Below are 21,602 nucleotides of genomic sequence, written 5' to 3'. Positions count from 1 at the left end.
CTTTCGTTTAAAATTACTTTTATATTTACAAGGAAAAGAGGAAGTTTTGTTCTTCTCTCTAAATTGTGATGACAATTGAGAGCTTTATTGAATAGCTTTGGCATACAGAGTCATTTTTCATTAAAAATTGAAAAGGCATCTGAAATCTGTATCTCTCTGGATTATTCAGCAGTAGAACCTGGGCAGTTCGTGCAAGAGATTTTTGAGCTATTCAGTTTTTGGAAGTGAAACAAACACAAATGCTCCTCCCCCAAGAGGCGGGGGCGGTGCCTGAGTGATGAGCCAATCACAGCGTGCCCTGCCCTATATAAGGCCCTGAGGGTCTCCTCCCCCACAACCCGCGACTCTTTAGCGTACTTGCTGAATGGAATGTTTTGTTTTTCTTTGCTGTTATGTCCGAGACGGTGCCTGCCGCTCAGCCGTCCAGGTTCCGGCTTCCATGGACAAACCTCAAGCGAGGAAGCGGGTAAAGAAACCTGTTGGCTTGACGGGTGTAAATCGGAAGACAGCAAGGGCATCAGTGTCCAAGTTGATTACTGAGGCACTTAAGGTCTCCCAGGAGAGGGCTGGCATGTCCTTGACTGCGCTGAAAAAAGCACTATCAGCCGCAGGTTACGATGTGGAGAAAAACAACAGTCGCATCAAGCTGGGTCTCAAAGGCCTGGTGAGCAAGGGAATCCTGGTACAGACTAGGGGTACCGGTGCGTCCGGCTCTTTCAAGCTCAGCAAGGCTGTTCCTGAGCTTAGTAAGGGAAAAGTAAAAAAAACCTGCTGCTGCGAAGAGTAGGAAGCTGGCCTTATCCAGAGATTCAAAGTCTCCGAAGAATGGTAAAGCCAACAAAAGAGCTAAGAAGCCGAGGGCCACGACAACCCAGAAAGCTGCTAGGAACGGGCGGAAAGCTAAAAAAAGCAAAGACAAACAACGGAAGAGTCCAGTGAAGGCCAGGGCAGGAAAGCCCAAAACTGGGAATCCTAAGCTGACCCTGCAGAAAACTAATACTAGGAAAGCAACAACCAAGAAGTAACATTTCTTCACCAGATTTCATAGAACCCAAAGGCTCTTTTCAGAGCCACCTAAGTGATTTTAGGAGGGTGTAACATCGTTTCCAGAAGTCTCTGGAAGACTACTGATTCTAAATATTTGATAAATGAACCTGTGATGTGAAATGTATCTTATTGAACATACAGTACAGATACTTTAGCATGGGTACTGTCCAATTCCAGAGAATTGTCCATCCTAACAAAATCAGGGCACATTCCTTAAGTTCTTAAATGCTCTTAGAATACTGGAAGGGGCAGCCATTCTCTGCTCTAAGAGGATCTTCCCGATCCAGGGATCAAACCCAGGTATCTTGCATTAGCAGGCATATTCTGTACCATCTGCACCACTAGAGAATTCTTCTTCAAGAGCTACTACGTTTAAAGTTTAGGCCTAGTTTCTGAGTGGAGATCTGCCCCATGCCTCAACTATGTTTTACCATGTTTTGTTTTTTTCCTCACCTAATTCTACTCCAGTATGTAGTTTTATGTATCATTCTGTATAAGGGTTCTGAACTCCGTATCCATGGACTTAACAGGGGTTAATATACGGAAAGGGGTTAATATACGGAAACCAAGGTTTTGATTTGGGTTAGTGGGAAGTTTTTTTTTTTTTTTTTTTACTTATTAAACATTTTTCCACTGTAATTTTGTGTAAATCAAACGTTTTCGTTTTACAATTTGCAAGAATATTGAAAATTTTGTCTTCGTTACCATGAAAGCAGTTAGATTATTTTCTGTATGTTAAGCACATATATTAACATTTGATTTTGTAATATAGTCTTAATATAATTGTGGTTGTCAGTGAAGAGAGTGAGTCTTGTTCATATTGCCCTACACAGGCTGAAAAATGTTAAACGATGCATGGAGATGTTGGAGGCTCAATGTAACCTTTAAATTCCAAACCTGCTTGTATTAGGAAAAGCATCTTTTTCACTTTAAACAATTTAGTTTGTTTTTACCTAATTTGTAATTTAGCCTTATTTAAAGATCCTCGTAAATAATACATTTATACTGTTCATCTTGTTTTGGGCCTTGGTATTTGGCGCGACTTCGAACAAAGTCAATCCAAAACTATGTACTTTAAGCAGTTTCACACACAGCCGTGTTCTACAGATGATTCACTAGGACATACACTGTCTGAATTCATTTGTATAATCGGACCTCTGAAGAAAAATTATTTCCTGTATGGAAAATAACTACACACAATAGTTTCGATTTGTATAGACTCAGCCACAGCTCGGAACTTTGGGTAAAGTGGCGTTTTACGGAGTTGGGATAGTGAAGGAAAAATCTTCACTTGCTGAAAAAGGCAGTTGAGCCCATTTTCTGTACCGGGGACTCACTGCAGAGGAAAAGGAGGCTGGCTTCATCCCACCCAGCCGTGGGCCGGCTGCCAAGCACTACTCGAACCTGTACGGAACCGGTTAGACCACTCTGTGCCTTTGTTCCAGCGCCCTTCAGAGCCGGGCATAAATCGGATTGTTCCGGGTACCGTTATGAAGCTCTATGCCTTGGCTAACAGGCAATCAGCTTTGTAACGCAGTGGGTTTTTTTCACCACGGTGATATTCGGCCAATGAAAGCTTGTTCGCAAAGAGCCCTTATTTACATAGCTATGTATTGTGTGGGCGGTAATGCGAAGCTTTGTGCCATTAAAACCGCCAGCCAACCAGTTTGAAGGCTGGACATCGAAATGCACAGAACTTAAAGGCTTCAAGTATCTTAATAAGTGGTTGTTTTGCCGTGCCTAAAATCCTATTTCCATTATGAAAAAGTCACACTTCCCAACCCCTCAGAAGTCAACTGCATTAAGGCAGCTCTCTTTCACACTTAAAATACCTCCTTACTCACACATCTCAGTAACGTCCAACAGCTCTTTAGCGAACATTTGGGCGGCCCTGAAAAGGGCCTTTAGTTTTTCTAAACGTTTCAAGCAGATGCTTTGCTCAACCACCAAAACCGTAAAGGGTACGGCCCTGACGTTTGAGCGCGTAGACCACGTCCATGGCGGTAACAGTCTTGCGCTTAGCGTGCTCCGTGTAGGTGACCGCGTCCCGGATCACATTTTCCAGAAACACTTTCAGCACCCCCCGCGTCTCTTCGTAGATAAGACCAGAGATACGTTTGACACCTCCACGACGAGCCAGACGCCGGATAGCTGGCTTAGTAATACCCTGGATGTTGTCCCGCAATACTTTGCGGTGGCGCTTAGCGCCCCCCTTACCGAGGCCTTTGCCACCCTTACCACGACCAGACATGGTTACTGCCGAAATAACTCTATGGCCTTGACAGTGCCCTTTAAATAGCATTCAAGCGGACCTGATTGAAAACAACACGATCAGGTGGCTTTTCCAAATTAGGTCTTCAGGGGGTGGGGCAAGAAGGGGGTTATTAATATTTCAGTGTTTTCATTGGTCAGGAAACCTCGGTCTTCGGTGAGCTCCTGGCAGGGGAGGTGGCCCTCAATCGAACGAGAGCATTAGTTTCTCTTTTGTCTTGCACTTTTTTCCTGTGCCTATTTGCAAGTTGAGTGTTTTCTTATCAGCTCAAGGACATGGAGCAAAGAGCTCCACTTCAAATTTCCTTTGCATAACTTTTTGTTGTTGTTGTTCACTCAGTCGTGTCCGACTCTTTGCGACCTTCACCATCTCCCTGAACTTGCTGGAATTCATGTCCATTGAGTCGGTGATCCTATCCAACCATCTCGTCCTCCCCTTCTGCCTTCAATCATAGCTCGGTAACTAACAAATTAAGGCTTCCCAGGTGGCTCAGTGGTAAAGAATCAGTCTGCCAATGCGGGAGATACGGGTTCCATCCCTGAATGGAGAAGATCCCCTGGAGGAGCAAACGGCAACGCACTCCAGCATTCTTGCCTGGGAAATCCCATGGACATAGGAGCCTGGCCGGCTACAGTCCATGAGGTCGCAGAGTCGGACACGACTGAGCATGAGCAAGCAAAACTAATAAATTAGATAATGGTTCCTTGGGGAATGTGACAATAATATGTAAAGGAACATAGAATTATAGGTGACGGGACTTTCCCTTTCAATTCTTTTAATGTTTCCATTTTAAAGGCCGCATTTTAATGAGACAAACTATAAGCCTGGCCATGAAGAGGTTCTGGTACTAAAACTCCTGTGTATGGAAAGAGTAAAAAAAAATAAAAACAATTGCAAATTTCTCCATTCAAACATGTACTGTGTGACTTCTTTTTAGGCAAATACATGTGAGAGAAGGAACTTAAAGATAGGCTTCAGTAATCAGTTGCCCCTGGACCCTCTTCCTGGCCTTCTGCACCTGTCTGATTGGGCTTCAATTCTTAAAAGTTCCTTTCTCTTTTCCATTAATCCTTTCTCAACCTTCTTCAGTTTCAGAGACAAGAAAACATGTTCTGTAGCTGCTGCTGCTGCTAAGTCGTTTCAGTTGTGTCCGACTATGTGCGACCCCATAGACGGCAGCCCACCAGGCTCTGCCGTCCTTGGGATTCTCCAGGCAAGAACACTGGAGTGGGTTGCCATTTCCTTCTCCAATGCATGAAAATGAAAAGTGAAAGTGAAGTCGCTCAGTCGTGTCCGACTCTTCGCGACCCCATGGACTGCAGCCTACCAGGCTCCTCCGTCAATGGGATTTTCCATGCAAGAATACTGGAGTGGGGTGCCATTGCCTTCTCCGGATGTTTTGTAGAGTTGGGGATTAATCGTAGGATGGGGCTAATACTTGATTAAGGTCATTTCTAAGCCTACAGGGCCCTCACCTGGGAGGCTTTTGATTAGATTACAGTGTTATGGACAGGCTAGTCCCTGGTTTTTGTTTGTTTGTTTGTTTTTAAGCAACATAGAACAGAATTGGATCTGAATATGGTTTGAAAAGGACTTCTCAATCAAAAAATTTCTCTTTAGTTTCCAGTTGCAGCTTTTGAAAATTTCCACAGTAAGAGTCACTCTAGTTAAATTGAAAAAGAAAAAGACTTCTCCCCCGCACCCCCACCCCAATCCTGGTTAATAGATAAATGTCTATTGGTGAGACTTAGAATGAGAATATAGCCTTACACTATAACATCAGACTAAGGCAAAAAGCTAGAAGAGACCCAGTAATGGAGAGGAAAGACCCAGGAGAGGGCAGGAAAGCTCTGCATGGCATAGGGTTTATATCACTTCTAAAATAATTAGGTGGGGTTACATTTTTCTGCCCCAAATTGAGAGTTTTTAGACTCTTGCCTTTCAACACCCTCTCCCACTATGAACTTGCACCTTATAAGGAGACTTAGCTAGGAAGAAATGTCAAACCTTACAGAGGAAAAGTATGAAGTCAGAGTTCATATGTAAGCATGAAATCTGCACATACTTTTTAATTCATGAAGGTACAATATAGTTCCTTTTTTCTTATTCGTTTTTCCCAATTTCTTCTTTTCTAAACTTTTCTCAATGACATTGACTCAAAAAGTCATGACTGTCAGAATAGAAATATTTAAAGGGTATACACATATAGATTTATGTTAAAAATGTATCCTCCTCTAGGAGCCAGGTGTTACTTGATCCTGTGGCTTGGAAGAGAGTGGGTCACCTGGAACTCATCCTCCAAGTGAACCTAGCATCACAGAACCCCATTTATGTGACCAAGACCCTACAAATTAAAACCTTGCAAGCAAGTTGTGGCTAAGTGGATACATTAAATATTTCAACAAATAAAACAGTGATGTTAACCAAACATCTTCTAAAAATATAAAATGCCCAGAACCACCCATCACAAACTCAGTCAAAATACTAGAGTTCAGGAATATATATATTTATATTTATGCATATCATTCCATAATGATAATGGACTTCCCTGGTGGCTCAGATGGTAAAGCGTCTGCCTACAATGCGGGAGACCCGGGTTCAATTCTTGCCTGGAAAATCCAATGGACGGGGTCACAAAGAGTCGGACACGACTGAGCGACTTTCTTTCACTTTCACTTCTCATACCATTCCATGGAATATATAAATTCAACAGACAATTCTGATACTTGGCCAGGGTTGAAAATCACCAGCATATATCAACACTTTTGGGGGTATAATTGCACTTTAGTAAAAAGGAATCCCTGGGTAGAGATAGTTTTGAGCAATGTTATAGTTGAGGAAATGCATAAGTACAATCTCATCTGATTTCGCCTGCCTGCCAGAGATTTCTAACTTGACAGTAGTGAGCTGCAGGCATTTGGGAACACCACTACTGGTCTGGGGCTTCTCTCGCCGCTGGCTGATTTATCTCCTTCCTATCTAAGTCTTCAATGTATTTCTCTTTTTCAGTCAACCAATCTTTACTTTGGTATGACCTATTTTCTAATTATTCATTTTTCCTGTCATTCCCATTGGTGTGTTTTTGGTTCCATAACATACATCTACTGTGTCTCTCCCTATTTTCCTCATTTCCTCTCCTTAACCTTTTAAGAAAATGTTCTTACTTTTCCCTCTTTATTTAATTTTATTTTTTCCATTTTGGCTGCACCACATGTCTTGCAGGATCTCAGTTTCCCATCCAGGGATTGAACCTGGGTGATGGCAGTCAAAGCACCAAATCCTAAGCACCCTGCATTTTCTCTTTAGTTCAAACTCTTTTCTAAAAGTTGTTTGCACTTGCACTTTTAAAGCCTGCTGTCCTGTGTGGGTTTTCTCCTCTAAATATTCTTAACACATTTTGACCTACTGAAGAAAATGCTATTTGGACAAGCAAGTTTCTAATATTATCCTTTCTTAAACAATTGTTTCAAAATTTTTATAAACACATTTGTAGTTAAATTTGATTTTTAAAATTCCATGGAATATTTTCTTACTCACACACACAAAGCTCGAAGAAAGGATTTTGCATTTGTTTAGTGGTGAAGACTGTGAACCCAAAAGTACACAAAGGAAAGACCTTTATTACACCTATGTTTAAAATAAATGCTTTCTTACACACTGAGTGAAGCTCCATGGCATTATCCAAGTTTCTTGCTGTTTTAGGAAAATGCCATGTGGTCTCTCTGTTTACAGAATAAAATCTGGGCTAGTTCATGGACTTGCAGAGTAAGGTTAACTGACAAGACTTTCATTGAAGTTTATACAAGTATTGGTATTATGTTCAGCACCCCACCAAATGCACTGAAAACAGCAAAATTCTCTTTTAGAATCTTTGGGTCAAAAGCCAGAATTTGATTTTTTTTTAAAAAATAACAATACTTTCTACCCAAACCTGGTGAAGAAATGATTCACATGTGCTTAAGGCTACCCAAACTGCGATACTCCCTGAATGATAAAGAGAATAAAGAGAAATGTGAATTGATAGAATTTTGTGTGTGAAAAGAAAATAAAGGTCCAAAATATTTATGAAAAATTATAGAAAATTGAGATTTTATAACTGGTTATTTAAAAAATTAACAGGCCACAGTTAATAATGTGTTAATGTGAAGAGTAGAATGTTTCTTGAAATTTTGGCCTGTGTGAAACAAAACATTCTGAAATGTTAAAACTGGTCCTCTCCTCACTCAGGAAATATCCAAGGTAGGGTCACTAGGCATCAGAATGGTTACTTAAAGGAGTATCATAAAAACATGCAATGGCATCAACCACATGTTTTCTTGACTCAGAGAGAGATATTGTGTATTGGTTAGGAATTTGACTCTGAGCCAGGCTAGCTGGAAAAAAAAAAAAAATCAGCATGATCATTTTCCAGCTGTGTAACCTTCAGCAAGTTAACTAACCTCTCTGTGCCTTGGTTTCCACACAACAAAATAAGGGTAACAGAATAACAAGAGCGTACATGTCACAAGATTCTTCAGAGGAATTAAATTAACATTTAGAACAAGGCCTGGCATCTAGTAAGTACTCAATAACTATTAGCTTAAAAAAAATTACTTTCAGGAAATATTCATGCTAAAGAAGACTTTACTGAGAATACAATTTTATCCAGCCAAGAAATAGAAGCTTTAGAAGCATCTGCTTAAGTCAGACTATATGTATCCCTCATATATATGAGTAAACACCTTAGAAAATTATTCAGAAACCGAATATGTGAGATACCAGTATGCATTCTAGGCCAAGTAATAAATGCATGCATGATGTCAGGGCAACCAAGGATTTTTAGTAAAATAGTCAATGAGATAATTTAATACTGTATTAAAATCTACATATTAATCACTTATTCAAAAATGGGAAGAAACAATGATGACCCAAAGTCCATAGAAATTAAAATTAGAGATATCTGTAAATAGCTTCAGTGCTTAAAGTCATGCATTTTAAAATTCTAGTCATGATTAGAGTGTGTAGCTTATAAGAACCTTGCAGCATTTGAGAGAAAGGCTTTTGTTTTTAAGTGTGTGTGTGTGTGTGTGTGTGTACATGAAGAATGAATCAAGTGCACAGCACACTGAGGCTATATTATTATAACACAAGACCAAGTTTTGCCTGTACCTCCCAGCAGGTCTTAACCAACTGCTGGCAGGTGGCCTCACCAGATTTGTTTGTTTTCCTTCTGTTCTTTTCCCAGTTAAGGCAGCTCAACAGTGCCCTGTGATTGCAGCTATTCAAATACCTGGTGAATAGTTTCATCCTTGCCCTCTCACAATTTCAGGGGCTTTTCTCCAAAGGTGATCCTATGTGTTTTCCTTTCCTCCTTTCCCCTGAGGACTTCGCCCTACCCCTCTCCCCCTCCTCACTCCCACTCACTATAGTCATAAAACCACTGTGACATTTTTGGCGTTGGCCACCAGATGACGCCCTTCTCCTTACTACCAAACTTGTAACTGGTTTTTGCCAGAGGTAAAATAAAATAGGTAACTTAAACGTTGGTATCTGATTTAGAAAGGCACAGGAACCAGAGGTCAAATTGCCAACGTCTGCTGGATCATAGAAAAAGCAAGAGAATTCCAGAAAAATATCCACTTCTGCATCATTGACTATGCTAATGCCTTTGACTATGTAAATCACAACAAACTGGAAAATTTTTAAAGAGATGGGATACTAGACCACCATACCTGCCTCTTGAGAAACCTGTATGCAGGTCAAGAAGCAACAGTTAGAACCAGACATGGAACAGCAGACTGGTTCCAAATTGGGAAAGGAGTATGTCAAGGCTGTATGTTGTCACCCTGCTTATAACCTATATTCACTTTCATCAAGAGGTTCTTTAGTTCTTCTTCACTTTCTGCCAGAAGGGTGGTATCATCTGCATATCTGAGGTTATTGATACGTCTCCTGGCAATGGCAATCTTGATTGCAGCTTGTGCTTCATCCAGCCCAGCATTTTGCATATGCAGAGTACATCATGTAAAATGCTGGGTTGGATGAAGCACAAGCTGCAATCAAGATTGCCATTGCCAGGAGACATATCAATAACCTCAGATATGCAGATGATACCACCCTTCTGACAGAAAGTGAAGAAGAACTAAAGAGCCTCTTGATGAAAGTGAAAGAGAAGAGTGAAAAGCTGGCTTAAAACTCAACATTAAAAAAACTAAGATCATGGCATCCATTCCCATCACTTCATGGCAAATAGATGGGGAAATAATGGAAACAGTAACACTTTCTTCTCTTGGATTCCAAAATCACTGCAGATAGTGACTGCAGTTATGAAATAAAAGATGCTTGCTGCCTGAAAGAAAAGCTATAACCAACCAAGATAGCAAAATAAAAAGCAGAGACATTACTTTGCTGACTAAAGCCCATCTAGTCAAACATATGATTTTCCAGTAGTCATGTATGGATGTGAGTTGGACCATAAAGAAAGCTGAGCGCTGAAGAATTGATGTTTTTGAACTGCGGTGTTGGAGAAGACTCTTGAGAGTCCCTTGGACTGCAAGGAGATCCAACCAGTCAATCCTAAAGGAAATCAATTCTGAATATTCATTGGAAGTGCTGATGCTGAAGCTGAAACTCCAATACTTTGGTCACCTGATGTGAAGAACTGACTCATTGGAAAAGACCCTGATGTTGGGAAAGATTGAAGGCAGGAGGAGAAGGGGATGACAGAGGATAAGATGGTGGTATGGCATCACCGACTCAGTGGACATGAGTTTGAGCAAGCTTGCAGAGTTGGTGATGGACAGGAAAACCTGGTGTGCTGCAGTCCATGGGGTTGCAATAAGTCAGACACGATTGAGCAACTGAACTGAACTGAACTGAACTGATCTGACTTCAAATGTAGCTGATCTTAAGAACTGATGAACAAGGCCAGAAAAATTAAGCTAAGAAACACTGAAAGAAAATGGAAATTTTATAATTGTGGTTATTTTTTAAAAATTAACAGGCTACAGTTAATAAATGTGTTACTGTGAAGAGTAGAATGTTTCTTGAAATTTTGTCCTATGTGAAACAAAAAGAACATAAAATAAACTGTTGCCTAATTAATTTTAGTATATCCTTAGTAAGATAGGAAACAGTATGAGCAAGGAAGATTTTTGGCAGTCTGCTTTGAGTATGGGAGGATATTTAAGGAGAAAGAATTTGTGCTTCCACCGTGGTTTGGAGGCAAAATGACCAACGTGTTACACTTTAGGTGATAATGTCTCTGGGGTAAAGAAAAACAATTAATTCAGCTACTATAATTTAATGAAAATAAAGCGTTAAAAAAATTAGAAGCAGTACGGTGATGGTGGTGGTTTAGTTGCTAAGTCATGTCAGACTCTTTTGACCCCATGGACTTGAGCCTGCCAGGCTTCTCTGTCCATGGGATTCTCCAGGCAAGAATACTGGAGTAGGTTGCCATCTCCTTCTCCAGGGGATCTTCCCAACCCAGGAATCAAACCCAGGTCTCCTGCCTTGCAGACAGATTCTTTACCCACTGAGCTATGAGGGAAGATCCATGACCCGTTAGAAGCAGTATAAATGTCCCCAAAATAATTTAATGATGAAGTTGATTAAGTACATACATAAGATGGACAAATTCATCAGGAAAATCATGTACAATTAATTATGTATTTATTAAAATCTATGCATTTGATAATTTTATGTATTTTAATATAGCAACAATACTGAGAAGAAATACACAAACTGTTAATAGAGTTAGCTTTGGCTAATGGAAGGAAAGTTTCAATTCAACTCATTTTAAACTTTTCTGTAGTAAGCACAAATTCTATGTACTTTTATCCACTTAACTTTCATAACCAGAAAAAAAGAAAAGTTTAAAATAGTTGAGATATTTGTGCCCAAATTTAGTACTTACCAAACAAACTTCTGTGCTGTATTTGGTCTGAGGCACCTGCCCTCTGACCTCCAAGACAGAGCCTTGAACATAGTTATGCCACCAGTTGTACATAGCAGCATGAAATAAACATGAGTTATTTGGTGTGTGTGTGTATATATATACACATATATATGTGTATATATATATATTTCTATTTTTCCAGCTTTAATATGAGAGGAGTTGCTCCAGTTTATGGAGGGAAATGCCTACACCCTAGTGGCCCTGATTGGAGCAGGACTCTGTGAGGTCCAACACAGTAACCAACCAACCCTCCCGATCTCAATCCCATGAGTGCTGCCAGACAGAACTGGCCAGTGTGGCAATGGAGAAGTCAGAGGTCACATTCCAGGGTTCTTCCCTCAGGAACTTTGAAAGGAAACATGGCCGAGATGTTTTTTGATGTTTTTCCCTTCACTTGAATCAAAGTCACTGAGTATACAGACAATGAGACAAGAGAAGAGCCATCTCCACAGCCATCTCCTTCTTTCCCCACTTAGTCCAAGTATCTGATCATCTGAATGCAGGAGCAAGGAGCTGGATCAAAGAGCCAGCCTGACTGAGTTTGACACCTATCTCTGTCCCTGGCAAGCTGTGAGATACTCTATATTAAACTTCACTTTCTTCATCTTTAAAAAAAAAGAGGGGGGATAATAGTACTGATGTCAAAGAACTATTGTAAGAACTATATGAGATAATACATGTAAATGGGCACTCAGAGAACTAAGTCTGGCACCACGTAAGAGCTTTTAAAATGTCAGCCACCTTATCCTTATCATCATCATCTTAATTATCATTTTCATTATCAGAACAAGGAGATGGTGTGAGTAGAGATCAAATCCTGTGCTACTTCAAGTCTGGCATACAGAAGAGGTACTGCAAAAGTGCAGGTGTCATTAATCTAAGGAATCCCACATGGCACCTTTGCTCAAATTTAAAAAAGATATCCTTCCCCAAGACACTTCCCACCCATTTTAGAGAAGACTATCCTAATAGGCACAAACATCCAGGAAAGGATGCCTCTTCTGCAAAAGGTGTCTGCTCGGGTTGTGCGATGCACAGCCTTCACGGCTGTACAACAGTCCAGATCTCCTTCTGATGGAAGAGACCACAGGGCTTGGTGACAGGTGAGTTCTCAATAACAGAGGAAGGGTTAAAAGGAAACTTGAATGGGTCTAGGAATTGCCTGGATGTGTGTGCCAAATTCTGATAGAGGCATTAGAGTGTATGACCTAAGGAGAAGGTTCAAAGCTATTCTCAGAGGTTTAAAGGAATCACGAGCAACCCTCTCCCCCTACCCCCACCCCCAGATTTAAGGAACCTCGTTCCACAGTTAGGAGATGAGATGATGTAGGTGTACGAAGTCTGAGGTGATGCAGGAAATCAATGTAGGTTCTAAATGTAGCCTGGGATTCAGGAAAGCCGCTTCTGGGGCAGAAGTCACAGCTGGGGCCCTTTAACAAGCAGGAACTCAGAAACCTAGATGGTGAACTTTTCAAGAGTGAATAAGGAAGGCTAAGAGCAGATAGTTCCTGAGACGGTTCCCATTTCTTAGCTCCAATTGTCCTGAGCATGAAGAATGCCATAAGGCCATGTTCCCTGAGTCTTGAGTTCTGTCTCCGCCCCGCAAGGGTCTGCAGGCTGGCCTTCATTCACATTCGGCTAAGGCATAGTTGACAGCGGCTCCTCCTGCAAAGACAGGTCCAGGAAACAGGCGTCACAGACTTTGGATCTTCCCCTGACCCCTCATCCACTCATGTCTGACCATCCTCTTTCCAAGGAACCCCTGGATTTCAGGCACCATAATCTTTCATCTGCAAATGCTGAGTCTCCTTGCCTAACTGGTCTCCTTGCCTCCCATCTCACTTCCTAACAACTCACTCTCCGTACCATGGAGATTGGATCCTCCTTTGCTGATTTAAGTTCCTGCATTGACCCTTTCCACCCACACCTCCATAAGAACCCAAAGGCCCCCAAGGCTCTGCAGGAGCTGGCTTCTGTCTACCCCTTTTTTCCCTGCACCACAGATGTTCAGGAAGTAGAAATACAAACTGATAAGTATGTAAAGTCAAGGGTCAAATTTATGATAATTCCTCACTCCCCAGCATCTGTCACTCTCTCCCACGTGCTCGGTTGCTTCACTTGCACAGAGCTCCCCTCATCCTCAACATTACCTAAAGAAATTCTACTTCTTCAAGATCCAGAAGCTATGGTTGATCCCCAGATGAATGTGGTCCTCCCTTCCCTTGACCCCACCAAGAACATTTGCTTCATAGGACCCTCAGGGGTCTTGAACTGCATTTACCTGTTTCATGGATTTTATTTCCTACTAGACTTGAGTTCTGAGAATGGCAATGGTGACTTAACCTCAGAGAACCTGCACTACCTTAAACAGCCCTTTGCCAAATAATAGGCACTCAACAGATGTTTGTTGAATTAGGAGCTTTCATTCTGAGGAGCTTTCATTCTGAGAGAAATCAGATTGGGAAATCAGCAAGAAATTCCTGCTCCCAGGGAGGTGCCAGGGTTCCCAAAGAAAAAAGAAGAGAGGGCTTCTCATGGATGCCAAATCCTCTTTGCCTCCACCTGCCACACTTTCTGCAGGAAGATGAGAGTGTCCTGGGCGCCATGGTGCTAAGAGGCTTCCTCCTTCTTCCTACTCACTCGAAGACTGCCGTCTCTTTAAGATTCTGAACAAAATTCCAATAAGGAAGATGATGACGCAAACAGCAATCCCACTGAGGATTCCAGTGACCAGGGTACCAGACAGTGAGGGCTCTAAAACAGCAAAAGCAAATGAAAGCCCATGACTCTGCCCCCAGCCCAGAGCAGACCCTCCCCTGACTGCCCTGTTGACCAACCCCAGCCCGCCCACACCAGGTTTTCTCAGCCCCTGCCTCTCATCCATACCCCAGGTGGCAGTGAGGGGCTGATCCAGGCCTGGGTGCTCCACTTGGCAGCTGTATCTCTGCTCTTCCCCAGGGAGCATGGCCAAGGCCACCCAGGCCTGGTAGGTCCCGTCCCCATTGGGCAACACATCCTCTGGCTTAACGTCCTTGGCATCCAGGAACTGCTTGTCCTTCAGCCACCTAATGGTGATGTTCTGGGGGTAGAAGTTCAGAGCCCGACACCGAAGAGTGGTCAGTGAAGAGGTCACGTGATGAGTCACTTTCACCAAAGGAGGCACTGGACAGGAAGAAGGGAGGATCTGGAGAGGGACTCTTCCTACCCATGCCAGGAAGACCAGAACATTCACTTCCTTTCTTTACCACTTTCGCTTCCCTTTCTTTACCACTTTCACTTCCCTTTCCCTACAGATTGGAGGAAGGAGTCACCCTGTGCAGACAGAGCAAGCTGTAGGAAAGACACACCACCATTTTGTGTCCTAAAATACGTTACATGATTCAGGTCTGATGTGGGTCAGTCAGTCATAGCAGCCTGTTCTCCAGTCCCACATGGAAATATGCACACCTGTTGCCCATGTGCTATGTTCTTTGTTAATACTTTAAGTTGAATCAAATGAAACTGCCCCTTGTGTGTGCGTGTTAAGTCACTTCAGTCTTGTCTGACTCTTTGCGACCCTATGGACTGTAGCCCACCAGGCTCCTCTGTCCATGGGATTCTCCAGGCAAGAATACTGGAGTGGGTTGCCATGCCCTCCTTCAGGGGATCTTCCCAACCCAGGGATTGAACCCGTGTCTCTTAAATCTCCTGCATTGGCAAATGGATTCTTTATGACCAGTGCCATTTAGGAAGCCTGAAATTGCCCCTTATGAGGATCAAAACTGATGGAATATGTACTCTCGGTAATTTCACCTGGTTCAACATGATAAATATTCTTGTAGGAAGGGGTCTTGTCAGATAGTCAGCCTTCATGACTACTAGTATGTTCTGTGAAAGTAGCTTTGACCACTCGAGATTGTGCTACTCTGACTGGTTGCCTCATTAGGTAATTTCTTGCCTTGGTATTCATTCATATGAAAATTGGCATCTCTGAATCACTAAAGGTTACAAATGGGCATAGGGTTCTTGGTTAAATTGAGAGAAAAATCACAGTTACTTCTTTAGCTATGTGCATGGAAAAAAATTAAAATCATGACCCACAGCTAGATGATACATCTCAACTGTAAGGGGGAAACCTCAGAGCTAGAGACCTCGAGGTGGAAAACTCAGACCTCAGTTCCTTCCCAGGAAGTCACACAATATCGGCCATCTCTGAAACCCCAGCTGGGGATCCTGTACCCTGTACCCCGCCTCCACTCCATCACAAGAGGGCCAGAGAGTGCTCCCGCCATACCTTGCTGCTCCAGAGGCCCTCTCCCCAGCTCCAGCAAATGCAGCAGCTGCTCGGGGCAATCCCGATCCAGGTAGGCCCTGTTCTGTTTGGCCCGAATCTTGTTCACTTCCCACTCCAGCTTGGTGACCTGGGCCCCGGGCTCTGCTGCTCTCCAATCCAGTGTCTCAGGCCGGAATTCAAGATGGTCCTGCCCATCGTACCCGTACTTCCAGAACCCTCTGGTGCTGTTGTCCTCTTGCAACTCACAGCCCAGGATCACCTGCAGGGTGTGGGACTCTGGCATCGCCCCCAGCTTCGTTACTGAAACCAAAGGAGCAGGTCCCTGTTTCTGCCATTGTGTGTGTGTTAGTCGCTCAGTCGTGTCTGACTCTTTGTGACGACCCTATGGACTATAGCCTGCCAGGCTCCTGTGTCCATGGGATTCTCCAGGCAAGAATACTGGAGTGGGTTGCCATTTCCTTCTCCAGGAGATCTTCCCAGCCCAGGAATCGAACCCAGGTCTTCCACATTGCAGGTGGATTCTTTACCATCTGGGCCACCAGGGAAGCCCTTACAGGGATAACAGGAACCATTACAGGGACTGAACAACCTCAGGAAGCAAACACTTGCCCTCTTCTCTGCCCCCCAGGACCTCAAATAGCCAGGATCTCAAACCTCCCTCAAGATGCATCTGTGAAGCAGGGACACACCCCGCCCACCTTGGGAAGGTGAGGCCAGCTCTTCACGCACCCTTGCTCTGGTTGTGGTTGTCCATGATTGTCCAGAAGTCCACGATGAACATGTGGTCCCAGCCTTTCAGATTCTGACTCAGCTGAAGCCACAGCTGGCTGGTGGCCCTGCTCCAGAGCCATGGGGCGCGCCGCTCTGCACGGCGACTCTCATGATCATAGGACACGAACAGCTGGTCATCCACGTAGCCCAAAGCCTCAAACAGGGGCAGCCCGAGGTCTGGCTTGGAGGCGCCCATGAAGAGGAAGCGCAGGGAGTGTGACCCTGGGGAGAGGGCAACAGGACACATAGGAGACTGGGAGTCTGCACATGGTCTGAATCTACTCGAACCAGCTGTGTCCGGTCCCACCCTGTGAAAGTGGGTGGTGCCCTCCCTCCCCATGACCCTTTTTCCCCGAGATCCTCCTTGTGCCGTGTGGGCTGGACCCCCTTTCAGCCCCCAGCCCCTGACCCAGAACTCACAATTCCAGCAGCCTCCCCTTGGGGACAACAGATTTTAGAAAATCCCAAGATGTGTCTAGCTAGGGCAGTTGAGCTCAGGAGTTGGTGCTCAGACCCAATTAGATCCAAGTCCAGAGGAATTATTGTCCAGCTTTTATCACTGCTTCCATCTCTAAACCCTTTCTTGTGTACAGACAGACCTCTATTTTTTTTTTTTTTTTTTTTTTGCCCTTTGAAGCTAATGTGTTTTTTTTACAAATTGGTTTTTGGCAACCCCACATCAAGCAGGTCTATTGGTACCACTTTTCCAACAGCCTTTGCTCACTTTAATATCTCTGTGTCACATTTTGGTAATTCTCACAAGATTTCCCACATTTTCATTATTGTTCTATTTGTTACGGTGATCTGTGATCAGTGATCTTTGGTGTTACTATTATAAAAAGATTTTGACTCTCTGAAGGTTCAGATTATGGCTAACACTTTTTAGCAATACTTTTTTAAAAATTAAGGTACATATGTTTTTTAAGACAATACAGTTGTACACTTAACAGCATACAGTGTAGTAAACACAACTTGGGCATGTACTGGGAAACCAAAAACTTTGTCTGAGTTGTTATCTTATGATGTTCCCTTTATTGTGGTTGTCTGAAACTGAACCCACAATATCTCTGAGGTCTGCCTATAAATGTTTGCTGTTAAATGCTTGAAGATGTGCTGATAAATAGCTCAGGGTATCTTTCAGCATCAGAATAGTTCCAAATCAAATGCAAATGTGAAAAAACACCCAGAAAGCCCAAAGGGACAGGCCTTGGGCAGGTGTGAGTTTTCTTATGCATTCCCTTAATTCTAGATGGGGGAGTTCAGTGTGTATCCGCGATGCCTAGAACAGTGGCTGGCATGAAGTAGAAGCTTAATACCTACTTGTTGGATAACTAAATGCCGACTTCTAGATTTCCATCTCTGACCCTGAACTCTAGATTCTTACTCTCCAACTCTGCCTATATGATACCACCAGTTGGATGACTCATTGGAATTTCAAACTTGAACAAGTCTAAAATCAGGCTCTTGGTTGCCCCCAAACTGCTCTTTCTTCTACCTTCACCACCTTGGAAATGACACCACCGATGACACCACCGATCCCCCTGTTGCTGAGGCTGATAAAATAAAGATAAAATAATAATAAAGCCACCTTGACTTCTCTATCATATGAACCTTTATAGATCCCTCAGCAACTTCCTTTAAAATAAATCCAGAATAGAATTATTTCTCACCACCACCTCTGCTCCCACCCGGCCCAGTCCATCATCTCTTGCCTGTCTGCTTCGCCCTGTTTTTTTTTTTTTTTTTTTTTTTTTAAATCACTGCTCCCTTCATTCTGCTTTCCATAGAGCAGCCAGAGCGATCTTTTCAACAGTTATTCTGGATCACATCACTCCTGGTTTGGAGTCCACACTGCAACCTGTGAGGCCCTAGGGGACTCACCCATGGCTCCTTTGCTGAACCCATCACCTGTTCTGGGCCTCCGGAGCCCTTGCTCTTTCTTCAATCAGGATATTTATTTTCTTAGGGACATCTGACAATGCCTGGGGACGTTTTTGGTTGTCACGACCAGGGAGTGTACTAACATCCAGTGAGTAAAGGACAGTGACCCTGCTAAATGTCCTACAGTACACATGACAGTCCCCACAACAAAAAATGTCAATGAGTGCTGACGTTGCAAATCCTTGCCAGGTCCCCCTAGCCTGTCTGGGAAGCGCTGCTCCCAGTGAGCATCCCCTTACTTACTTCAAGTCTCTGCTCAAACCCAGCCGGGGACAGTGGCCTACCCTGACCTCCTCGATTCACAGGTTACCCTGATGCTCTCTATCCATTTGTGTATTGTCATCCCTATCTACTCGAAGGCAAAACATCGAGGACTCGGCTCCCTGCTCTTGATTTACTTGTAGTCAGTGAAGACTTTCCTTCATCAGACTTTATGATTTAACCTCTAATGCAGAGTAACTTTTAAGAATCTCAACTATGAAGAGCCCTGGGTAACAATGACAAAGTTACTGGTGAGCAGTCTTATTTTGTTCTCATCATCTATAAAGTGTGGATACATATACAACCTATCCTCCAAGTGTGGTTCTATCAATGTATAAAGCATCCAGAGCTGTGCCAGACAACAGTGAGGTCAAACACTGTCAGCCAAGATTACAACCAGTGGTAGGTACTTCATGTCAGAAAACCAGACTATCTAAATTCTTTGTAACCTGGGGAAAGGATTTAACCTGAAGTTGTTAACCACTAATAAAATCAAGATATGAATAGTTCCTACCGTCCAAAGGCTGAGTAGAGTCAAACCAGATCACAGATAGGTAGGTGATTTAAAACTTAAATTTCTTACATGCTAACTATCATCTCTTTGGCCTCCTTTATATACAATACTATTAACATTGCAAATTAACAACCCCAGTCTGAAAAGAACTGTGAAAATCAGTTCAAAAGTTCAAAAATATCAGGCAGGTTATTTTTCCAAGCAAAAGAACAAAACCCAAGAGTAAGGCCTCTGGCCGAACTCTCAAGAACCTCCTATCCTCAGTCTGTGCCAGCGGTTCGGAAATGGAAACCCGGCGGCCTTCACTGTGTGTTTACTCAGCCCTGCCTCCCAACCCTTAGAGACCCCGGGTGTGGAAACACCGGAGGGGGCACTCCGGCCAAGGTCGCCCTCGGTGAGAAGAACTTCCTGTTTGGGGCGGGATCGGGGGTGAAAGCACACAATCGAAGTGCGTGCCTGCTAAGTCGCTTCGGTTAACAGCAGAAACAAGAAAACCGAGATCGGAGGCCAAGGACCCCTAATCCTAGCTCGACCTCAATGAGAGATTTCTATTCTAAAAGCGTCCAAGCTGGGAGAAGGAGTAGGTGGTTCCGAGCGCCAAGCCGTGGCAGCAAGGACAGGGAGTGGGCGGGGAGTGGGGGGTCAAGGTCTTGGGACGGGAGGTCCCCTAACCCCATCTGCACTCGCTGTGGCCCGCATGCCCCCCGGAAAAAGCTGGGGGAGGGCACCGCGCACAGGGCTGAGCAGTCGTTCGGAGCTTAGCGAACTCCCAAGCGCTAAGAAAAGCTAGTTTCGATTTTGCCTCCCCCGCCGCGCCCCTCTAGCGCCCGCAGCCCCCGGACTCACGCGGCGGTCGCCCCTGCGTGGCCGCAGTCCGCAGGAGGATCAAGAGGAGAAGCGCCGGCCGGGCTCGCGGGCCCATTTTCCCGGCTCGGACCGCGCGTCCCGGCGCTTTTCAGCCGCTTGGGTAGGGCGGGGAAACGGGGATGATCCAAGAAGTCACCCTGGAGCCATTGCCGAGGCTCTGGGGATCCCAGATGAAACTTCCTGGCCAGTGGGATCCTTTTCCGGGACTGCTGCTGAAAAGAAATGGGTCTCCTGCGCTTGAACTCTCTCTCCTGAAACCCAGAGTACCTGCTTGGGAAACACTCGGTCACACAACTGTCTCTTTGGTTTTTTAAATCCCGAGAGGATGCTGATTGAGAATATATTTAATGATTTTATGATCTAAATATTTACCATTTAAATATTGAATAACTTGAATATTCAGGTACACATTGTCAAAATTTTTAAGTTCAACTTGCCAATCTTGATATTCAAGTTACGAATATTTTTTGCATAAAAACTTCATTTTATTCTTTCATCAGAATTTAGTTAAATCATAAACTTAATAGATTAGAGCCTATCTATTGCCGTATCTTTCATAGCTTTTATAGTTACATTTCATGAACTACTGCTCATTGGAATACTCTGGAGAATCGTAAAACCTGTAGATGTTCTCCTATAGCCCACGGACACCCATTTAATTACTGTGCAATGCCACCAGGGCACTGGGATTTTAAACAACCCCCTCCCCCACCCCAACACAACAAAGTTTGAGAACTACTGTCTTAGACTTTTCAAAAGAATATTAAAAAATATTTAGGAAAAAGGATTTTCCTAAAGCCTTTAAATACCTGGTAAATACAGTGATACCTTTAAAAGCACGTATGCAAATTTTTGCCATCCAAGAAAAAATTCAAACTTGGCAATTTTGGAAAGTATGGGGATATGAAATAGGGTGGAGAAAATGTTGAACATTGATGATGAGTACATGGGAGTTGACTGTACAATTTTTTTTTTCCCTAGGTGACAGCTTTACGGACATAAAATTCACTTACACACAATTCATCCATTTAAAGTTTAAAATTCTAAGGCTTTAGTATATTCATAAAGGTGAGCAACCATATCACAATCAATTTAGGACATTTTCCATCCCCTCCACAAAGAAACCTTTCAGTACCTTTTAGTCATCATCTCCAAATTCCAACACCCACACCCCCCCCCCCCGCCTCCCCGCCCCACCAACCAGTCTCTAATCTACTGTTAAAAAACAAAATTCAGCACAGTAAATTTTAAAAATCAAATTGACTTTATTGAATGATTCATGAGTCAGGCAACATACCATCTAGTAAATTGAGGAGAGCTCCAAAGAACTACAGAAAAGGGAAAATGTATCTTTACTATGGCCTTATTCTGGCTTCTCTGAACCTCAATCTGCTCATCTGTGAAATGGGATAATAAACTGATCACCAAATGATACTCTACATGAATGAAATTTTACAGCTTTTAATAGATAATGACACTCCTAGAGGGTAATAATAACAGATCTGACAGATTAGGAACAAACTATTTTGGTTTAGAGTGCCATCAGAACGAATGACATGGCATAATGAAGTGTCTCATTTGCAAAGAGTTTGAGGCCAATGCAATGACTATTTTTGTCAATTGTTATCTTTCAGCTCTTCCAAGAGCCTTAGAAACTTTAAGGGAGAAAATGTCCTCTATATTTAATATCTACCAATGAAAACTGTCCATATATATT

At 43.2% G+C, this 21,602-nt stretch overlaps 2 protein-coding genes and 1 pseudogene across 2 annotated transcripts in view; 1 reads left to right on the top strand and 2 right to left on the bottom strand.

Annotated features, from left to right (window-relative positions):
• The first annotated feature begins 377 nt into the window (after nucleotides 1-377).
• On the top strand, nucleotides 378-2,057 carry LOC129645566 (histone H1t-like; annotated as a pseudogene).
• An 875-nt stretch (nucleotides 2,058-2,932) lies between these two features.
• The window catches only part of LOC129645610 (uncharacterized), a 61,374-nt gene continuing 42,704 nt past the window's right edge, over nucleotides 2,933-21,602 (bottom strand). The window contains exon 4 of the mRNA XM_055570915.1: nucleotides 2,933-3,317. Coding sequence (XP_055426890.1) covers nucleotides 2,987-3,317 — 331 coding nt within the window. The 3' untranslated portion in view covers nucleotides 2,933-2,986. The remainder of the gene's footprint in view (nucleotides 3,318-21,602) is intronic.
• Nucleotides 10,715-20,240, bottom strand: HFE (homeostatic iron regulator). Its single transcript, XM_055570849.1, has 6 exons — nucleotides 19,865-20,240; nucleotides 16,261-16,524; nucleotides 15,532-15,831; nucleotides 14,145-14,420; nucleotides 13,899-14,012; nucleotides 10,715-12,923 (listed from the first exon to the last, which is right to left on the bottom strand). The coding sequence occupies exons 1-6, from the start codon at nucleotides 19,938-19,940 to the stop codon at nucleotides 12,883-12,885; spliced, it is 1,071 nt and encodes a 356-aa protein (XP_055426824.1). The 5' UTR covers nucleotides 19,941-20,240; the 3' UTR covers nucleotides 10,715-12,882.

Source organism: Bubalus kerabau, chromosome 3 (assembly GCF_029407905.1).
Source record: "Bubalus kerabau isolate K-KA32 ecotype Philippines breed swamp buffalo chromosome 3, PCC_UOA_SB_1v2, whole genome shotgun sequence".
Classification (NCBI taxonomy): Eukaryota; Metazoa; Chordata; class Mammalia; order Artiodactyla; family Bovidae; genus Bubalus; species Bubalus kerabau.
Note: the sequence above shows the minus strand (reverse complement) of the source record. Positions and strands in the feature narration are given on the sequence as shown.